We start from the raw sequence: 22,931 nt of genomic DNA on the forward strand, positions 1-22,931 counted from the left end.
GATCACCACTCTTTCTAGCTCCGGTAACCAATATGCTCATCACCGACTCCACTCTTACCGCCAATCTAACCATCAACAACCATCACTAGCTCTAACCACTCCATCATTCTACGATTATCAATCCAACCACCAACAACCACCACTCTGACCACCAACAATCACCACTACAACCATCGCCGATCACAACTCCATTCACCCAATTAGCAAATCACAATTGACTACTACTCTAACCAATGTAATGTTATAAGAAATTAAAATGCTGTAAAAATTCATACTCATAGACATTTATTATTAATTTTTGGAATGGAAATGTATATGACAATTCACAACTTTACTACATCACCTGCTTTTGTATGATTTTAAAATTACTTTCTTCACTGTAATTGTTTATTTTGAAGCAGTCTTTATTTTTTTCTACTAGCAGAATACAAGCAGCCTGAAGAAGGAATACATAAAACCAACATGAGGAACAACATAACAAATTAAAAAGCATATAATAGAAAACAAAATAACGGAACACATAATACACTATATATTCCACTTATACCATGATATTTTCAAGCACTTTTGATGAAGGAGACAACTTGATTAAGCAAAACCTTAGCTTTCTCACATGATGGATTGAACATATGAAACACATGATCCTCATCCTCTGTTTCAATCACTTCAACAATACCACCCCAACCAGTTTTTTCAAGCAACTCTTTATAATACCAACCCCTATCCTTCAACAAATCTTTCTCAGCAACACAAATAAGCACTCTCTTACAACCCAAACTCCCCAAATTCGGATCTTTAGCCGGGTTAATTAACGGGTCATCGGATCCACTCGTGGCTGGACATGTAAAACGCCATAAATTATGAATCAATTCTACATGTTCAGCCCGATTCGATTCTGACCCAATTGGATCCACACCCCAAAAATAAGGATGAATATAAACAAGCCCTTCAAGATTCACACCATCCAATTTTTCTTTCCCGACCCGAAGACCCAAATAGTGTGAAATATTAGCACCAGCACTGTCACCTCCTAAGAACACTTTCTCAAAATCTGCATATTGATTCAACCATTCATCAGAGCCATTTCCATTAACATGTGAAGCAACCCATTTGAGTGCAAGCCATGAATCTTCATAAGCAATAGGAACAGGGTGTTCTGGTGCTCTTCTGTAGTTAACAGAGACACCAATAACGTTAGCAAGTGAAGTAACAGAGTTGAGATAGTTATGGTAATTCGGCGAGAAAGCGGTTTCGATGCAGAAAGCACCACCGTGGAAGTAAACAAGGAGAGGGAGTTTTTGGGTTGGTGGGTAGGTGGTTTTGGGAATGAAAAGTCTTGCTGATATGTCATGTTCTTCGGAGATTATAACATCTTTTGATTCAACGTTTGTTGTTGGATCAAGGGATGGTGGAACAACCTCTTCACCCATTAGTCTTTCAAGATGACCGTTTTTGTATAGTTTAAGGATCGGTGTTAGATCAACGGCTATTTCATCGTCTATGGTGGAGGAGGTTGAATCCATGTTGGATAACGGTTGTTGTGTGCAGTGTATGAGAAAGGGTTTACTGAGTTACAGAGCAGGATGAAGGGGATAATACGATTTATTAAGGCGTTGATGATGTAGACTGTCTGAATAGTTTAGATCTCAATTTATGTGACCTTATCAAAATTGGTGATGCCGATAATCAAAGTGGTTGAATTCTTGATTCGGAGCACTAGTTAATCATATATTAATCGTATTTAAAAAGAAAATAAATAATAAAGTTAATGATAAAATAGAATAACTTTTTACATCATTAAAATATTGAATGTATAATTTATCAAATAAAATTTTCATATTTATATGTTTAACTAGTGCCTGAGGCACTGTTTAACGTTTTCCAACATATAAAGGTCTATTTGGAATAGTTTAATTCTGAACTTATTCAAAATAATTTACGCAGATAAATAAGTTTTTTTTTTAAGTATTATTATAAGTTTGTTAGGTAATTTATGATAAAATAGCTTTTAAAAAAATATAGTTTTTATTAGTGGCAATTTATAAATTAATATAAAAGCTTATTTATCCACATAAGTTATTTTGCATAAGCTCAAAAATAAGCTATTACAGACGGGTCCAAAACAGCCAATTATGGAATTTTATTCCCCGCGACACAGAGATTCTGTCCCTGAAAGTTTATCAAAATAATATTTATAAATGTATATTTAAGAACTTTATAAATTATGTTTAATTATTTTATTTTATTTTTTGATAAAGAGCATCTAGACATTAGAGATAAGGCCGGCTTCGCCCCTATCCTTTGTCAATATCTCTTTATTATATTAAAAAAAAAGGAAAAAAATGTTCTCTTTATTATTAGGCTGTTGTCACGGGATCAGTTAATTTCCCTCTAGGTTCATTCAATTAATGTGATCAATACTAAACAATGAAGAATTAAAACCAAGACAAATATAGAAAATAACGTAATAACAATTGAGCATAAACTTTATCTAACCAGGGTTACATGTCTCAAGCATTCATAAGGGAGTTCATCTACTCGACCTAACATAAGAAAAATAAATTACAAAGACAATAAAGAAAAGAACCTTATTGGCATTGGAGTTCCTTGACCCTCCTTGCCTCATCCTTAGAGTTCTCTTAACTCTCTCTTGAGTATCACTATTGTTGAGTGATTTCTGAATGAATAATAGTGAAGGAGGAGGGTTCTATTTATAGTTTTTAAGCTGGATTTGGGCTTTTTTTGCGCATCCATCGTACTCATCGTGGCCACGATGGCATGTAATTTTTCCTCATCGTGACCACGATGGATCATATCGTGGTACGATGGAAGATTTTCTTCAGATTTTTTGTTTTTCTTCAACCGCCTTTATCGTGGCCACGATGGCGTGTAATTTTTCCTCATCGTGACCACGATGGATCATATCGTGGTACGATGGAAGATTTTCTTCAGATTTTTTGTTTTTCTTCAACCGCCTTTATCGTGCCACGATGACAAGTCATCGTGGTACGATCGAAAAAATTTGTTGCAGATTTTCTTCAATTTAATCCGCCTTCTCATCGCACCACGCTGGATCTCATCGTAGGTACGATGGATTGTGCTGTTTATTATGTTTTTGTCCTTTTTTTATGCTTTTTCCACTTTTCTTGCTTCTAGGCAAAGTAACTTCACTTTTCCAGGTATTTGCTTGCTTTTGGGCTTCAATTGCTATTTAAAATACCCTAAATTACTACTAAAAACATCATATAATTGACCGTCATCACGTATCTACCCAATAACCAATCAGAATAAGTCATATCTGAAGTAAAACTTGGTTAAAAATTAGTTATGGATAACACATGGAAATCTATTTATGGGGCTTGTTATAATCGGTTATTTAATAAATAGAGTAGTGTAGATCTCACCTATATATAAATTACTTTAGCTTCATGTCTAAACTTACCTGATGAGAACGGGTGTGGCTGGTGGTGAAGGGGGGGGGGGGGGGGGGGGGGGGGATTGGGTTGTACTTGCAGACACTCTGACGCTCAAGTTGGTATTTGCGTGAAATGGAAGTTTTAAAGTTAGGATAGAATGTATCTGATTCCTGTGCACGAGAGAAGTATATATAGTTCCCAACGGGAAACCAATACCATCAATGCGCAATTGCGACATCAATCGTTATCCGAATAACGGCTGAAAAGTCATGATTAACAGTAAATGTCAATTATTCTGTTGACCTTCGTTACATAAGAACTAACTTTTGTGGCCGTTGGGCAGGAGATCGTTGCTGAGCCATCGCCATATTAGGCTGAATTCGACATCCAAGTGGGCCAAATTCGACATTGATTTGGGCTTAGGCCCATTTATTTTTTTATTTTTTTTGTAAGAACCATATATTTTCTGAACAAAATCAAACTCTTCTTTTCATTTTCAAATAAATAAATTCACTCAAAATCCAGTTTTTCCAACCAAACATACACTATAAAAACAAGAAACCCTCGGTTGATTTTCTTCACTATCTCTCAATTCCATTTCAATGGATTCAAGCTCTAGCGAAATAGCTCAGGATCTCTCACCCCTACTCAAAATCTACAAAGATGGTCGCATAGAGAGACTCTTAGGATGTGAAATCATTCCCCCATCTTTTGATCCAACAACAAACGTTGAATCAAAAGACATCTTAATCTCAAAAGACCAAAACATATCCACAAGAATCTTCATTCCTAAACCCAACAACAAAAATCCAATCCAAAACCTTAAAAAACTCCCTCTCCTTGTTTACTTCCATGGTGGTGGTTTCTGCATAGAAACATCATCATCACCACAGTACCACAATTTCCTTAACTCCATTGTTTCTCAAGCTCAAATAATAGCAGTTTCAGTTGATTACAGAAGAGCACCAGAACATCCTCTTCCTATTGCATACGAAGATTCATGGACTTCTCTCAAATGGGTCGCTTCTCATTTAAATAGAGTGTACTTTTAGTTCCATCATCAAATTTTTAGACATTAATTATCCTCTTTTTGAACACATGGCAACACCTTAAGCAAGGGTAATTTAGACTTATCCATAATAATTAACTTTCTTATATAGATTAGATTGGTTTCTTTATTAATCATAGTGATTAAGTTAAGTATGCAGTTATACAGAATAAATTAGTATGATTATGAATAATGTAATGTAAATGGCCATTTGAACTATCTTGCTAACATCCTCAACACTTTTTTTTTTGACACGACCTCAACACTTGTTTGTTTTATGTCTATTGTGAATTGTGATCATCAATCTAATTTTAGCACATGCTTATTATTATTATTATTACGAGTTTGTTGATTTATAGTTAATTGAATTAGCAATTCTAATTTAAGAATGACTCCTAATTGTGTTTGGAATCTTAATTATGATTCTAGTTGATCATGAGCTTTTCTTCACACCAAAATTTGGGAGCCAATCACAAGAAATTCATTTTGCTTATAATTTTTTTTTTAAGAAATTCATTTTGCTTATAACTTTTTTTTAAAGAAATTCATTTTGCATTACATGCTTGAATTTATCCTATGCATCATTAATATTTAATAATAATACAATCAAAGAAAACTTCATTTTTTTTGTCAAGTAGCCTAGTGACTAGAAAATCCACCTTAAAGGTGAATAAGTGGAGTGTCACAGGTTCAAACTCGGGCTTCTGCACATATAGTGCGATGTCCCTACCAACTGAGCTAAGCTCGGGGGACAAAGAAAACTTCTTTATTTGGATCATTGTGATTGTATCTATCAGTATAACTATTTTTTGTTTATAAGTTTTTATGGAATATTGCCGACCTAAAAAATCACTTTGTAACCTTTGTCACTAACTAGGCCAGGTTTAGAATATTATAATGTCATTCTTTCAAATATGTCATTTGTCCTCAATGTGTAGATTTTTAATTGTAGAGAAAAAATATGATAAACACGTGAAAGTGAGCATAGAAGAATTTTCAACTAAACGATTGGCGTATGACAAAAACAATGGTGGAAACCCACAAACATTCAATGTTGACTGTTGAGAGCTAATTTTGCCGCCTACGAGACTATGAGTTTTTTACGCGCTCTATTTTTATTCATTTGTTATTTAAGTAATAGATTTTTTTTTACAGTAATAGATGTTATAAAATAAGAAATTTGAGAAAAAAATAGCGTCCACTAATTAAATAGCAAATGATATTTGAGAAAATAGTAGAGCGACAAAAAAACTCTCTTCATTGATTTGTGTCTTTCTATCCGAATGACAGCCCCATATGCTTATACAGTTCAATAATGTTTAACTATATTGGCCACAACACCATGTAGTACTCCATATGACGTGCTAACTCTATGGGGTATAATTTTCTCAACGTATTATAGGTATAAAGTTTTTACCATAGTTTGAAAGAGATTTATTTTCATCGATGAATATATAAGATACAAAAATGAATTATTCTCTCCCAATCAAATTTGAACTTGAACTATTCCATACTTAGGAGCTACAAACACTTCACATTTTATTAAGCAAGTTTATAAGCTAGTCCAATAAGCTATAAGCTAGCTTATTGGACTTACCAAACAGTGCCTTGTACTTAAACTAATTTATTGTTGATATATTTTTTCTTTACATGATTCTTCTAACTGGAGGCATTAGTTAAAATAAGACATATTACTACTAGCAGAATACAAGCAGCCTGAAGAAGGAATACATAAAACCAACATGAAGAACAACATAACAAATTAAAAAGCATATAATAGAAAACAAAATAACGGAACACATAATACACTATATATTCCACTTATACCATGATTTTTTCAAGCACTTTTGATGAAGGAGACAACTTGATTAAGCAAAACCTTAGCTTTCTCACATGATGGATTGAACATATGAAACACATGATCCTCATCCTCTGTTTCAACAACTTCCACAACACCATCCCAACAAGTTTTTTCAAGCAACTCTTTATAATACCAACCCCTATCCTTAAACAAATCTTTCTCAGCAACACAAACAAGAACTTTCTTACAACCCAAACTCCCCAAATTCGGATCCTTGGCCGGGTTAATTAACGGGTCATCGGATCCACTCGTGGTTGGACATGCAAAACGCCATAAATTATGAATCATTTTTACACGTTCAGCCCGATCTGATTCTGACCCAATTGGATCCACACCCCAAAAATAAGGATGAACATAAACAAGCCCTTGAAGATTCACACCATCCAATTTTTCTTTCACGACCCGAAGACCCAAATAGTGTGAAATATTAGCACCAGCACTATCACCTCCTAAGAACACTTTCTCAAGATCTGCATATTGATTCAGCCATTCATCAGAGCCATTTCCATTAACATGTGAAGCGATCCATTTGAGTGCAAGCCATGAATCTTCATAAGCAATGGGAACAGGGTGTTCTGGTGCTCTTCTGTAGTTAACAGAGACACCAATAACATTAGCAAGTGAAGTAACAGAGTTAAGATAGTTATGGTAATTCGGGGAGAAAGCGGTTTTGATACAGAAAACACCACCGTGGAAGTAAACAAGGACAGGGAGTTTTTGGGTTGGTGGGTAATTGTTTTTGTGAATGAAAATTCTGGCTGATATGTCATGTTCTTTGGAGATTATAACGTCTTTTGATTCAACGTTTGTTGTTGGATCAAGGGATGGTGGAACAACCTCTTCACCTATTAGTCTTTCAATACGACCGTTTTTGTATAGTTTAAGGAGTGGGGTTAGATCCATGGCTATTTCATCGTCTATGGTGGAGGAGGTTGAATCCATGGTGGATGACGGTTTATGTTGCTGTGTATGAGTATGAGAATGAGTTTTCTGAGTTTTAGAGCAGGATGAAGGAGTATTTATCAAGAAGAATATGAGGCGGAAAAAATATTGTGAAGACAGCAAAATTGAAACAACCAACCATATAGACAGGGCCTATATGAGGGAGGGCGAAGAGGGCGAGACCTTAGCCTTTATAAGTTAGGGCCCCAAACTAATTTTTTAGGGGTATATTAATATTGACTTATTTATTAAAATGATCACCTAAAGATATTTTTGGTTTCATATTGGTCCCTTAAAGAAAAAAAAGACCGAATAGGTCCCTTAAAGAAAAAAAGGTTCGAATAGGTCTCTTAAAGACATCTCCATTAATCAGTTTGGTCCTTTAAAGACATCTCTGTTAATCAGTTTGGTCCTCGAAAAAATGGATGGAAAGGACCAAATTAATTAACATAGATGTCTTTAAGGGACCTATTTAGACATTTTTTTCTTTAAGGGACCTATTCAGACTTTTTTTTCTTTAAGGGACCAATGTGAAACCAAAAATATCTTTAAAGGACTATTTTACTAATTAAGCCATTAATATTATATATGCCAAAATAAATAAAATAAATAAGGACTCGTTTGAAATACTTATTTTTGAGCTTATTGAAAACAACTTATACAAATAAATTTTTTATGTATTATTATAAATTTGTCAAGGTAGTTTATGAAAAAATAATTTATAAAAATACAATTTATGTTAGTTGGAACTTATAAATTAACATAATAAAAATTTATTTATTTGCATAAATTGTTTTGTAAAATCTCAAAAATAAGCTATTCCAAACAGACCCTAAATACCAAATTTTCTAATGGTTAAAAATAATATGCCTAATTTTGAAGATTTTAAATTTAAATATATTTTAGATTTATATTTCCAATAATAAATCCTTAGGAATAATTATTTATATTTACAATGATTGATATATCACAAGAAGTTGCAATCTAAATTAGACCTGCTTTGGAGTTATAATAATAATGGAAAAAAATGGAGGGTATAATGTTGTACTTTGAGAAATATAAAAACGAAGATTTTCCATCTAGCATGAATATTGTCAAAAGTCTTGCATTTGATATATAAGTATAGAGTCGACACTTCCAACAAAGCATTGTAGTTTTAGGAAAAGTCAATGTGATGAAAATAATAATGATGAATAATACAATTACCCGAAGAATCTTTTAGAGTCAAATTTTTTTGGTGGTTGATGAAATGACAGTAGTTTCATTAAAAAAAAAAAATTTAACAGTTGAATCCAATGTTTTTTAAGAATTCAAATCATGGCTAATGCTATGGTGAACCACCTTCACAAGTGGTCCACCGTGGACAAATGATTTACCGAATATGAATTTTACGAAATTTACTGTTGGATTGAAAGTTTATATCGTATAGATCATCCATAAATTTTTTAAAATTTTTTGAAAATCATTTGATATGTTATTGAGACCCATCAAGATTTACGTTATTTAATAAACCGTTAATCTTGATGTGTCTCAATAACATATCAAATGATTTTCAATTTTTCTAAATTTTTCTATGAATGATCTATATGATATAAACTTTCAATCCAACGGTGAATTTTGTAAAATTCGTATTCATTATAATGTTATTCATGACTGGCCCACCATGAACCACTTGATGAAATTGTCCATATTAAAATTTACCTTCAAATTATGCCCAAATTATAAGTTTGCTCATGGGTCACCAAAATCATAGAAACAGGCTGCATATAGAATAGAAATATGGGGTGGTGTGGTTATCAAAATGATGTAGACCGTCAATATAGTTTAGATCTCAAATTTAAGATGCGTGTGGTTGGAAACAACGGTTTGGAATAGCTTATCTTTGAGTTTATGTAAAATAATTTTTATAAATAAATTTTTATTTTTTTGACGGTAAATAAATAAGTTCTTATATGTATTATTATAAATTTGTTTAGGTAATTTATGAAAAATAGCTAATAAAAATACAGTTTTTGTTAGTGGTGATGTATAATTTTCGCAAGTGAACGAATTACCACGTAGTAATAAAAATATCGATCCACAGGGATTGTGTGATTAAACTAGTCGAATAGTGCTCATAGACATTTTGCAAGAAATACACATAAATTGGGGGTATGTTGAGTGATGAATTGTTAGAAAACGTGCTTTGATATAATGGAAAAGCGAGGTAGAATCATCGGAATCGCCTAGTCTATAGCTAAACCACATACAATCTACTATAGCATAGGAATCTACTCAAGTGTTAACAACTAGATCGACAAATTAGTGAATCGCAATCTCTTGTCAAAATCCACTCTATTCGTTGTCGATACTCCCCCGATCTCTCGGGCGGAAGCTACCTACAACGAATGATATTAACGCGCGTCAATCGTTCGCTACACTCTATGCCTCAATCTCTCGACCGGAGACACTCGAGCGCTCAATGCAATTCAGTTCAGAAATTAAATCAATACTCTCGCACGTGACTTAACTCGAAATCATTACAACACTAATGAAGGATTATAAAGCATTATGCATCGAATTGCATTAAATCAACACTATGAAAAGAGTAGATTCTTACACATACAGCAGATTACAACTGATCTATCTACATCCTAGACTATCCTAGATCCTACCTCCAAAGAAGCTTAGCTCCTCATCTCCCTTTGTTCGCGTCCGAGCTTCAATGTCATGGCTTGTGAATCCATGCTATCGATGTGCTTGGAGCTCTCCTCTGGAGTCTTGAATCCCAATCTTGAAGTTCCAAACCCAGAATGTAGATCAAATTTGCAGAATTTTCCAACCCGAAAACAAAATTATGCAGAAACCATATATACTAAACGCAACCACGCCGCGCGCCAGATCTACCACGCCGCGCGTGGTTGCAGATCCATCAACTACGCCGCGCGTGATAACGGTATCACGCGGCGCGTGATCAAGTCAGAGAGCAATCTTCTTCTTCAACAAGGCTTCACGCCGCGCGTGGTCAGGTATCACGCCGCGCGTGATCAGAGTGAAAATCTTGGCTCCCTGTGAGCTCCATCACGCGGCGCGTGATGGGCTACGCCCCCAGCGTAGTGAAAAACATCCATTTCCTGCAATTTTTCCTGTTTTCTTGCAAAACAAGTAATCAAGCTTATGGTTAGATTTCTCTTATATTTATTGCTAAAAACCTACTAAAATGCATCCAATGTTGCTAAAATAGGCCTGGATTAGAGAGTGTGACGATTCGTCATCAAGTGGAAACTTATAAATTAGGTTTTTTCTAATTTACCTTTCATAAATTGAGGATATATACCCAGCAACCAATGAGAACAAGCTATATGCAACTTCACATAAATTACTAAAAGAGTGATTTTGACAATCAATAATATTTTTTTTTTTACAAAAACAAGCTTAACTCATTTCATTTATCAATTGGTGTTCAATACAAAGAGGAATTGAATAAAAAACACAGCGACTAGCCCAAGAATTGGTCGCCCGCACTAACTTATGAACAACCGAATTCGCTTAACACTTTACAAACTTCACCTCAAAATTTTGGTTTAGTAACAATAAATTCTTAATGCCGGAGATAAGTGTACTAAACATTGAGACCCCTCCATGTTTTGCGTGAACAACTCCTGCTACCACTTGAGCATCAGTTTCAAAAATAATATTATGCAGGTTCATGTTGTAAGCTGATTGCATGGCCTCAAGGAGAATTAAAGTCTCTCCTCATGAACTGATAGAGCTCCTCTCATCCAATTTGTTCCCACACAGATAAATTGGCCGTTCTCATCGCGAATGCACCAACCGCCACTGATAATTCTGTTAGATAATAAAATATTGTGCTTATGCTATTGGACCCATTAGCTTTATAGTCCACTAGGTTTTACTATATAATCTTTTATAATTCTATTTTATTAAGTAATGCAATTGTGATGTTTTTAACCCTAGCCTCCATTGTTAGCTTCTCTATTTTGTATCTCTGATTCTAACATGGTATACAGAGCAAGGTTCGATCCGCCTTGAACTGTTCGTCGCTTCCGCGCTTGTGTTCTCAAAAAGTTTGAGAATGTTTTTGCTTTGTTTCTTATGATCGATCGATTGTCCGTGTTATTGTGCTTCCGCTGCAAAAAGGGAGATCTTGTGAAGGTCCGCAATTTGATTGTAAAGGTAATAGCTTAGTTGTTGTAGATTCACTTTGAGGGTAAAATATTATATGGATTGTTGTCTCTAGATTAAAAAGGCACCGATTGCAATCATTGGTGGGAATTATAAAGATTGAAGCTTTTGTTTTGGATTATTGGATTAAGACCATTGTTTTCTACCAAGCCAAAGTTGATTTGTTCGGTTCGTGTTCGGTTAAACTATCCAATCTAGATTGAAGTTGCTGTGCTTATGTTGTGGTGCTTCTACGACGGATTTGGTTGTTTGTTTTTGACAAGTTGTTGCCTTTTTTATGCTTCTAGTATGTTTTGGTGTTTGGTTCCTTCTCTCTTTTGTTTTATTTTGTTTTGGGCTAGTTTTGTTGTTCTGTATGATATGGTCTCCTTCAGTTTAGTTCCATTTGGTTCAGTTTCATTTGGTTTGATTTTGGTTTCATTTGATTGGTTTGGTATCATCTGAGTTCAGCTGATTTAGTTTCATTGGTTTGGTTCCATTAATTTGGAGATTAGTTTGAATGAATCAATTTGGTGAATAAAAATATTGCTCACGATTTGTTTGTTTGGTGAGGTAATACTCACAATTTGTTGGTTTGGTTTTGTTTGGTGAGTTGAGTGCTCACAATTTGGTTTCTTCTGATTGATTGTCTCTCTATTGGTCTCTCTTGTTTGATTTTATCTCCCCCTGTTAATTCTTCTATTTGATTGTTTGGTTGACCCTCTCTCTGTCAATACTTCTGTTTGATTGCTTCTCTATGATGTTTTCTTGTGTCTGATTGCTTCTCTCTCTAATGATTTCTCTTCTGTTGGATTGCTCCTCTCTATCTGTTCTTCTATTTTGGTTGCTTCTCTTTCTATTTACTGATTCTTCTGTTTGGTGGTTTGGTTCTTTTTATGTTGGTTTGGAGTAGTTTGTACTTTGTATGATTTGGTTCAGTTTGGATTGAAACAATTTGGTTTGGTAAAGTTTGGATTTGTTGGATTGGTTTGGATTTGGTTAGCTTGGATTGTATTGGATGATGAATTGGTTTGTCTCTCTTTGATGATCTATTTATATGATGGTTTATCTCTTTGGATGTTACTTCTCTCTCTCGGATGATTACTCACTTTGGTTACTTCTCTCAATCAGTTAGTTATTAGTTGGGTTAGTTTATTTAATGGGTTAATTTGTAACAAGCTTAAAGCTTAGTAAGTTTTAGCTTGAGGGGTAATGTTATAAGTTTATTTTATTTGTTAGATGTTTTTAGTATTTTGTTTGACAAACTCACAATGCTTCTTGTTGATGCATCATGAGTTTGAGGGTGAGTGTTAGATAATAAAATATTGTGCTTATGCTATTGGACCCATTAACTTTATAGTCCACTAGGTTTTACTATATAATCTTTTGTAATTCTATTTTATTAACTAATGCAATTGTGATGTTTCTAACCCTAGCCTCCATTGTTCGCTTCTCTATTTTGTATCTCTGATTCTAACAAATTCTTCCACTGTTGAGGATTCCGGCATCGACGTTATACATTTGAGCCACCCTTGTCTTGGCGGTACCCATTGTTGATGCTGCTGTTCTTGTACATCATCTGGTATATTATTATTAAACTTTTGTACTATTTTGACAATCAATAACTTAAATATTCATACTAGAGATTTTAACTTAATATCACTTGTTTGATATTATCCATTCTCAAGTTTGAGGTGAAGGTTAAGTTAGATTGAGTCATACTCTCTCTGGACATAATTATAAGCAACAAACACTTTTTAAATTCATTGAAAAAATAATGTATCTAGTCTATATTATTGACCAGATACATTACTTTTTTAATGAACCTAAAAAGTGGTTTTCTGCTTATAATTGTATCCGGAGGGAGTACCTTAAAAGTTCATAGGATGAAGCTAGCTTATATACGCCAATAAATGTAGTATTTGACTGACAGACGTGATATTGGATTTCAGGTCTGTTTGACGAAGACAAAAAAGTTGACTTATATCTTATAGCTTATAAAATAAAAGACTTGTGTCTTTTCATAACGAACTTATGTTTTATAGTGTTTTTTTCGATAATTATAGTTTTACATGTTTTTCTTCCACTTTTATCCTTATTATTGTTAATAATGCAACTATATCCACTCTATCTCCCCCTATCTATCGTTGTTTCTCCCTTTCCTTCTCTCTCTAACCCCCTACCCCACTCTCTCCCTAACTTCTTCTTTCATTCTCTCTCAAACTAATTTGAATATTTTACATTGTTGTTGTTGTTGCAACTATTCTCCCTCTCTTTCCGTCTCTCCCTCTCTCTAACTCTACCCCCCCCCCCCCCCCCCCCCCCCCCCCCCCTCTCTCACTCTCCCCCCCTCTACTTCTCCTTCTTTTTATGCAAATCAAATTTCAATCAATTAGCCATCTAATTTTGCAAATTCTAGTTAATTACTCCCGTCTCTCTCTAACTCTCCCTCCTCTACTTCTCTTTCTTTCTATGCAAATCGAATTTCAATCAATTATAGCCATCTAATTTTGAAAATTCTAGTTAATTACTCCCATGTGACCTATATCCCGATCAATTACCCATTGTGATGTGGCATCACGTTGACGAGTGTCACATATGCAGTTAACGGCCATGTCATCACAACAGACGGAATAAACGGAGCAAGGAATATTTGATAGACGTCTTACAAATTCATGGGGATATTTGAAAAACTCTGAAATTTCAAAGGAAGTATTTAGCATTTTACTCGATGTTTTGCTCGATAGATATTCACGTTGCACGTAAGTTCTCGAAAACGAAGATATTTGTCCTTCCAAAACATGTGATTTTGTGTAACCTTTCATTTCTTCAACACTTCACATGTCGATCTCTCAAACATTCCATTTATTTTGACCTTTTTTTTTTGTCAAGTAATTTATTAGCCGGAAATTTCACCTTAAAAGTGGATAAGTAGAGTGTCCGGGGTTCGAATACGGGCTCCTGCACATAAAGTGCGATATACCTGCCAACTGAGCTAAGCTTACCGAGATTATTTTGACATTTTTTTTATTTCTCAAATAAAAATTACTTCATAAAAAGTGTTTACATTTATTGGACATTAATAAACATAACATTGCAAAAGAGGTGCAAAAATAACTTGTCTTCATTCGCATATATACCAGCAGAATACAAGAAGCGTGAAGAAGACGAATACATAACCGATCTGAGGAATAGTAACAAATTGAAATTGATGATAATAGATACACAGGAAACAAAATAAAGGGAACACATAACACACTATTCCACTTCCACCATGATATTTTCAAGCATTTTTTATGAAGGAAACAACTTGATTAAGCAAAATCTTAGCTTTTTCACTTGTTGGTTTAAACATATGAAAAACATGATTTTCATCCTCTGTTTCAATCACTTCAACAACACCACCCCAACCAGTTTTTTCAAGCAACTCTTTATAATACCAACCCCTATCTTTCAACAAATCTTGCTCAGCAACACAAACAAGCACTTTCTTACAACCCAAGCTCCCCAAATTCGGATCCTTAGCCGGGTTAATTAACGGATCATCGGATCCACTCGTGGTTGGACATGCAAAACGCCATAAATTATGAACCTTTTCTAAATATTCAGCTTGATTTGATTCTGACCCAATTGGATCCACACCCCAAAAATAAGGATGAACATAAAAAATCCCTTCAAGATTCACACCATCTAATTTTTCTTTCCCGACCCGAATACCCAAATAATGTGCAATATTGGCACCAGCACTGTCGCCTCCTAAGAACACTTTCCCAAAATCTGCATATTGATTCAACCATTCATCAGAGCCATTTCCATTAACATGTGAAGCGACCCATTTGAGTGCAAGCCATGAATCTTCATGAGCGATGGGAATAGGGTGTTCTGGTGCTCTTCTATAATGAACAGAGACACCAATAACGTTAGCAAGTGAAGTAACAGAGTTAAGATAGTTATGGTAGTTTGGTGAGAAAGGGGTTTCGATACAGAAAGCACCACCGTGGAAATACACAAGGAGAGGGAGCTTTTGGGTTGGTGGGTATGTTGTTTTTGGAATGAAAAGTCTTGCTGATATGTCATGTTCTTTGGAGATTATAACATCTTTTGATTCAACGTTTGTTGTTGGATCAAGAGATGGTGGAACAACCTCAGTTCCTGCTAACCTCTGAACACGACCGTTTTTGTAAAGTTTAAGGACTGGAGTTAGATCAACGGCTATTTCATCGTCTATGGTGGAGGAGGATGAATCCATGTTGGATAACGGTTGTTGTTGTTGTTGATGCTGTGTGCAGTGTATGATTAAGGGTTTTTTCAATGAAGGAAAAAGAGGGCGTTTTGTTAATGGGAAGGAGAAAGAATGAGAATTGAGAATCATCAAGTTGTAGCTTGGTTTTGTAGCCACATAGACACACCTTATCATCATTTTGTTTTGTTTAGTCTTTTGTGAATATAAAATATTAAAATATGCTTCACTCCAAGTAGACTTGAACTCCATGTACCCGGTTACATGGATCCGGATTCCTTGCATAACAATTTTGTAAGAGATATTTTCAAAATATATAAACTTGGAAATAAACATCGTATTACTAGATATAATGATTAAGATTGAAAAATATATCAAAATATTAAACATGGCCTAGTGGCCTCATACTTGATCCAAATCTAATGATCTGTAGGGTCAAGGTTCAGTTCCTGGGTCTTATTGTTTTTTGTTTTTATTGTTAATTAATTTAAATTATCAGAATTCGAATTTTTAGCAAAAAGTGTAACGGGGAAGTTATAAATATGTTTTGAATTGTAACGGTTATTGGGAGAAGTTATTCTCTTGATCAAATCATATTTTTGTAAAATGTTATCAAAGATATGTTTCTTCGCAATGTTAAGCATTCCCTCAATTTAAAATCTCAAATGTCCTTGACCTTAAGCTCATGATTCAGTTAACAAATATATTAGGTGAGACAATATTTTGGAGGAGGGAGAGTACAAAATGATAGTAAACTAGGAACTTGGATGCTGTTGTAAATTGCAATATTTAGTCATTTTTAGTGTGATATTGTTGTAGGTATCTAAACATCTAACGATGCCAAACACTTTGCCTTCTCTGCAAAGATACTAGAATTCAGCAACAAGATCAGAACATTGGTCTTCCCGTACTCTATAAAATTTTAACAATATATTGAGTGTGGTGGAGGATACGTTCCTCTTTGAATTTCTTAATCAAAAGAAACTTGGTGGGTAGCTGAGTGTACATTTGGTATTACGATAGTCAGAATCATAGTGATCCACTGTGATTTTATGGAAGCTATAAACAAGCAAAAATCGCATCATTACGACACCCTGACAGTGCAAGTGTCAGGAAATCTTTTAAACTTCAAACTCACCCTGAGATGCAAGTATTAGGAGTCCGAGGATACCATATAGTGCGACCCCGAGTCCCAGGAAATATATGTTTAAAAAAATTCCTATCGGAAAATTTCAAAAACTTGAAAGTAGCAAAGGCAAAGCCGGATCGTTCAAGCACACGGCTAGGAAGTGGGCTGGAGATCCAGATGATAAAGGTACTTGACTACTTGTTGATTTGGTATTCCTATTATGCCATATATCCATTTAACTTCATTGTTCTCTTGCTAGGAATGAAATGCAAAATGGATTTTTATAAGTTTCCGTTGGTGTTTTAAGTTTTAACGAATAACAACACAAAGTTAAGCATGTACATTTGCATCAATGATCTCATGTTTTAAATGAATGCTGTTGTTTAGTCATTTTTTGTGTGATATGTAGGTATCCAAACATCTAACGATGCCAAATACTTTGCCTTCTCTGCAAAGAGACCGGAATTCAGCAACAAGAGCAGAACATTAGTCTTCCAGTGCTCTATAAAATTTTAACAAGATATTGAGTGTGGTGGAGGATACGGTTCCTCTTTGAATTTCTTAATCAAATGAAACTTGGTGGGTAGCTTAGTGTACGTTTGGTATTATGATAGTCAAAATTATAGTGATATACCGTGATTTTACATAAACTATATAATATATCTTTTGAAAAACCACGGGGGTCATCGAAATTCTAATATATATCCGCCTTGATACAAAAAATAAGCTTATTTCATTTTTTTTCTTTCACTTTGTTTGTGAGGGTTACAATATAGAGATTTCAACGTAATGAAGAAAAAAGAAGTAAATTCTTAAATTTGTAAAATAATTTATGCACTTGTAGAATATGAAGGGAAACACACGCACACCCGACAATTATATACACTAACACATCAACACTGATAATAATTTGATAAAATAACATAATTTAATATAATAGGCTTAAATGCAGTTTTGGCCCCCCAAGTTTCACAATTGCTTGATTTTGGTCCCCACATTTTAATTGCTTGATTTTAACCCCCTAAGTTTTACAATTGCTTGATTTTAGCCCTTCAAGTTTCAATTGCTCGATTTTGGCCCCCTAAGTTTATCCCTGTTCTGGTAAAAAACAAGGGGGTTTGTATTATTGATTAAATGGTGTGATTACACTCAATTCAATCCCAACAACCCTGGGAGTTTAATAAGTCAGAATTCGATCCTCCTTTACAGATGAAAATATGAAACTATTTATAGACTATTAAAGTCTTCTTCTCCAAGCTAGGGTTCCTAAAAATCCGGTCTTTAGCATCTTCTTCGGAGGTATAGCGTGAAAATAGGGATGAAAAACCTTGGTCTCCAAGCTATGGCGGTTGCGGGGAGTTGGTTTCTTCCTTCCCAAGTCAGTTGCTAATACAGGGAAGGAAAAGATATTTAATATAATACGGGATTCAGCTTCTGGGCGTTGCCTCGCTATCGTTAGTCACGCCCTGGGCTTCGTGTCGCCTAATTGGGTGTTTGGGATTTATTTGATTTGGGCCTTGTTCCCTTTCTGGTATTCATTGGGCTTGTTGGCTATATCCTCAAGTCCATTGCCCGGTCCACAGCCCCCCAAGTACGAAGTCCGAAGGAGTGAAGTACTTAAGTGTGATTCGAATTTTCCCTCTCAATACCCTGGCGCGAAATTACATCCTCTCCCACTTCTTGGCGCACGTTCCTCCGTTCGTGTGTAATTTTCATCAACCGTCTCCCCACTAACTACTGCCACGATGAGACTTCCTTACCTATAAATGAAGCGTTCAGCGCCCCGATCAATTCATCCCTTGTTGTTTGCTGATATTTTATACTTCTTTTCAAAATTATGTCTCCCAAAAATCCTCCTTTTGAATGCGGTCAGTCTCCCGCCTCTCCGGTTATCAAGCGGCTCCGTCGTATGCTGACCATAAATACTGAAGACCTGATGGAGGATTTTGGCGAATTTTCTGAATTCGTCAAGGAGCTTAACGACTACTGCTGGAGGTTGACCAAAGAGGAGAAACGCTTTCTCGATAGTGTCTTGCGCCTGGAAAAGGAGTTAAAAGCTAATGCCTCCTTTGTGATTGCTGTGGAGAATGTTAAGGAATGTCACTTTGAAGTCACCGAAGCTGTTGATAGCCAGATAGAGATCACGAAAGAGACCATGGGTGTGCAAGAGGAAATCTTAGGAATATGCTTTAACGAGGAGCGGAGAGTGGACGATCGTCTGGCGCTGCTGAACAAGGAGATGAAGCCGCTGGTGAAGAGGAAGAGGGCTCTCCAAGGCGAGATTAGGGACGATGTTGCTAAGCTGATTTCCAGGCGCCATTCTTTGATGGACCTTTTAGACAAGCAGAACGAGCTGAGAGAGGATCTGAAGCCCATTGAAGAAAACATGGTGAAGGCGAAGAGGGTGAAACGGGCGCTGGAGGAAATGCACCGTCTCGCCGCCGCCGACGCCGGTGAATTGGGGAGTTCTACCATGCCATGAAGTCTTTACTTATTTGCTCTTTTATGTCTTTTTCCTATGTTTGTAATTTGTTTCCGTATCTTTGAACCTTCGTTATTTTCATTCTGTTTTTTGTTTCCGTTGTATTGTCTACCTCGAAAAATTTGAATATTAAGCAATTTCCTTTCCTTACGTGTTGTTCTTTTGTTCCTTTTAGTACCGCCTCCCTTTGCAATCTTCCGTAACTAAAATGGGTCAAATTTTTAACTCCTTGGAAACGTAAAGTGACATTTCTCGAGACAGTCAAAAGTTGGTGGTTACGACCGTCCAAACATTTATTGCTATCGTTAATAACGATGTTAAGGTTAAAAGTTGACTATAAATATCACCTGATAAAACTCAAATTTATATCAACTTGTTTTGAATCATCACGATGGGAAAGAACAATGCCAAAATACCTGCTGCTGAGAAGTCTCAGACTCAGCGAAGGAAGACAAGGGTAGAGGTGTCTACCTCCAACTCCACCCGCTCCCGAAGGTCTAAGGATGTCAAAAAGGTGGAGGTTATCGTTCTTTCTTCGGATACCTCCGATTCTGGTAGTGGCGATGAGGATTACGTTTCGTTTCTGGAGACCTATGTTCCTCCTGAGCTTTGTGCTTCTTCGCCCAGTGAGGAAGAGGGGTCCCGGGTCACCGTGGAATCCAAGATGACTTTCCCTGAGCCTGTGCAAAAGGATTCGGAGTCTGATTGATAGGATTTTAGGATTTTTCCATGTAGCCTTGGTTTCTTCTCGTTGTACTTTTTATTTGCTGCTAATAATAAAGATTTTCTTTCTTGCTTTGAGTAGAATGCATTACTTTTATTTTTTCTTGATGTTTTGGCTTCTTCTCGTTGGGCGTTGTTTTGGATATCTTCGCCGCGCCCCACGGGCGAATCAAACTTTTTCGGCGAGATAATTTGTCCTGGCGTGGCCCTTCCTTTAAAGGCGTTATAGTTAGTCGTCTCGCCTATAGGCGTTGTAATTAAACATCTGACGATAAATCTTCTATGATTTACTCTTGGGATGTGCGCTTTGACACGTACGCGATCCGACGACTCGTATGACACTACTCGTTCGAACCTTATAACTTCGAATCGACGTTAGGACTGAGGTTTATAAATAGGGAGTTTTTGCCCTTTTCCTTCCTTCCATTCCTTTTGCAACTTCTAACCTAGTTCTACCCACTTGTCTTTCTTTTCGTAACTTCGGTAGAGCTTCTTTTCTTCCTCTTCAACCTTCGGTAGGGCTTCTCAATCGTCTTCCTTTAAAGACGTCCGTTCCTCTCGGCTTTGAAGTGTTACCCGTAAGGTATTTTATTTTGTACCTTTACTCTTTTTCTTGATTTAGTTTTGCTCAAAGGAGAAAAACCCTAATTCATAGGTTTAGAGAATGGTTATCCTGAGGGAGTTAGATGAGAATGAGGGGAGAATCTCGGCCTCTTCTCCTGGTTACTTTGAGTGGGCGCGACAAGTTCGCGCCCATTATACTAGGGCAAACGGCGTTCTTAATAGCCGGGGATTTTATTCGGAGTTGTGGGGTTTTGATGTTGGAAGCAGTAGCGATAGTGACAGTGATAGCGATAGTAGTAGCGGTAGTGATAGTGATTGTGTCATAATTTCCCCTTCCTCTTTCACAGGAAAGCGGAAAAACCCTTGCCGAGATCTGGTGGTTGCTGGCTATACTCCCGTCACCATGGAAGTTCCTTCAAAATACACTAGTGCGGAGATGGTGATGAGCTTTAGGAAAGCCGTCAGACTTACAGAGTCCAAACATGAGGAGTCTATCATCACTGAGCCTGTCCGAGAAGATGAGTTTGTCTTTTTTAAGAACGGCACCCCGCCGGATTACTTTTACCTCTACACTGGCGTGATCCAACCTCTAAACCTCTGGCTTCCTTTTACTTCTTTCGAGGCGGAGATGTTGAGGGTTCTTAATGTCGCCCCCACTCAACTTCATCCTAACAGCTGGGCCTTCGTAAAAGCCTTCGAGGTGATGTGCCTAGGTTTTGAACTGGTACCCTCGATTGGTGTTTTCTTCTGTTTTTACCATATCAAGAACCTAAAACCCCAGACTATGGTTTCTCTTAGTAGTCAACCCAATCATCGCCTCATGAGTCTGTATGCCTCCAACTTCAAAGGCTTCAAGGACTCCTTCTTTAGGGTTCGCAGTAGCGACCAACTTCCCGATCTAATGTATGATGAGATAGGAGATCCCTTGTTCCCTTTCTACTGGACTGACAACCCTAGGCTTATAAAGGGAACCATCTTTGAGACTTTGAGTGACTTTGAGCAGGACATTGTCCACTTTCTTGATTCTTTTGCTCTTATGGACACTGCTGATATCCTTAGATGTGAGGGTAATAGCGAAGCTTTGACAGAGTATTTACGTAAGTGATGAACTTGGCATATATGCATATTTCTTTTTATTTTAATGTTGATCTCGCCTTATTACTAACCTGTGTTTTTCTGATTCCTTTATTTTTCAGAAAGAATGAGGACCATTTCAAATGAAGAAAGACTGGCGTTCTTGGCGAAAGCTCGTCAACAAAAAACCAATCCTGCTGCTGGCGTTGCCGACCCTCTGAAGCAGCTACAAGTGGAAGAGGCTGGAGTTAAAGAGGGACGGAGCAAGAGAAAGCATGATGGGCGCATCCCTGTTGAGATCCCAGGAAAGGCTGCTGCTAAAGAGGGTGTCGTCCCGCCTTCTAAAAAACAAAAAACTGAGAAGACTAGCCAACCAGCTGGAGATGCTGACAAAGGCAAAGGCAAAGCTTCCAGTTCTACTCAGCCTTCATCTGAAGATACTGAAGCCGCTGCTTCTCTTTCTTGGGCTTCCTTCGATCCCCTCGAGTTTATTGAGAGGGGGGTGACTATGGTTGGCGATATGACCCGATTTACTAACACTTCTACTGAAGACTTGAGGAGAAAAGCCTTGGAGTATGAGGTAAAAGGTACTCTTCTCAACTATTTGTTGACGAATCGGCAGGAGCAGGAGGTCCAAGAGGCGAAACGGAAGGTGAAAGTCGTTGATGACCATCTTGCTGACATTGAGAAGAAATATTCTGAGACCAAGACCAAGCTGGAGGAGGATATCAGGAAGCTGAAGGATAGCCAGGAGGGCGAGGCTGAGAGGTTGAAGAAGGAATATGAGGATAAGCTGGCGAAGGTGAAGGAAAGTTATGCCGCCTCCGAGACCAAGCTGAAAGAGAATGCTGCTGCTCAAGATGAGATGATTTCTAAGCTTTCTAAAGAGAAAGATGCAGCGGTGTTCTCCGTGGGGACCTTGGGCGAAGAGAAGGAGAGGTTGGAAACTGACGTGAAGGAGCTTCAACTGTATGCTGCCAACCAGTACGAGGAAGGCTTCGCCTATGCCCTTGAGCAAGTCAAGCTTCTTTTCCCAGACCTCGACGCCAAGCGCCTAGCTGAAGCTGATGCGATGAACCAGATTATTGATGGAAAGCTTGTTCCCTATGTACCTCCCAGTGAATGATATGACCTTGTTTGTAATGAATTTAATTCTGCCCTTATGTGGCTTTTGTAACTACTTGTATGTCCCTTCGTGGTTTGAACAATTTACCCTTTATTGGGTTTCTATTAATCCCTTTATTTGCAATAATCTTCTTTCTTCATAATTTTGCGGATGAATTTTGCA

The 22,931-nt window shown here is 36.6% G+C and overlaps 3 protein-coding genes across 4 annotated transcripts; all 3 read right to left on the minus strand.

The window, feature by feature from the left end:
* Positions 1–257: 257 nt before the first annotated feature.
* On the minus strand, positions 258–1,707 carry LOC123924287 (probable carboxylesterase 12). Its single transcript, XM_045977128.1, has 2 exons — positions 548–1,707; positions 258–436 (listed from the first exon to the last, which is right to left on the minus strand). Exon 1 carries the CDS (start codon positions 1,521–1,523, stop codon positions 558–560), a length of 966 nt encoding a protein of 321 aa, XP_045833084.1. The 5' UTR covers positions 1,524–1,707; the 3' UTR covers positions 258–436; positions 548–557.
* A 4,429-nt stretch (positions 1,708–6,136) lies between these two features.
* LOC123924288 (probable carboxylesterase 12) lies at positions 6,137–7,475 on the minus strand. Its single transcript, XM_045977129.1, has one exon. The coding sequence runs from the start codon at positions 7,265–7,267 to the stop codon at positions 6,302–6,304; it is 966 nt and encodes a 321-aa protein (XP_045833085.1). The 5' UTR covers positions 7,268–7,475; the 3' UTR covers positions 6,137–6,301.
* Positions 7,476–14,476: 7,001 nt separating this feature from the next.
* On the minus strand, positions 14,477–15,950 carry LOC123924289 (probable carboxylesterase 12). Of its 2 annotated transcripts, XM_045977131.1 has the most exons (2): positions 14,682–15,878; positions 14,477–14,645 (listed from the first exon to the last, which is right to left on the minus strand). In XM_045977131.1, exon 1 carries the CDS (start codon positions 15,849–15,851, stop codon positions 14,715–14,717), a length of 1,137 nt encoding a protein of 378 aa, XP_045833087.1. In that variant the 5' UTR covers positions 15,852–15,878; the 3' UTR covers positions 14,477–14,645; positions 14,682–14,714. The 2 variants fall into 2 exon arrangements, with proteins under 2 accessions (XP_045833087.1, XP_045833086.1); XM_045977130.1 differs by having other exon boundaries at positions 14,477–15,950.
* Between the last annotated feature and the right edge of the window lie 6,981 nt (positions 15,951–22,931).

Source organism: Trifolium pratense, linkage group LG4 (assembly GCF_020283565.1).
Source record: "Trifolium pratense cultivar HEN17-A07 linkage group LG4, ARS_RC_1.1, whole genome shotgun sequence".
Lineage (NCBI taxonomy): Eukaryota > Viridiplantae > Streptophyta > Magnoliopsida > Fabales > Fabaceae > Trifolium > Trifolium pratense.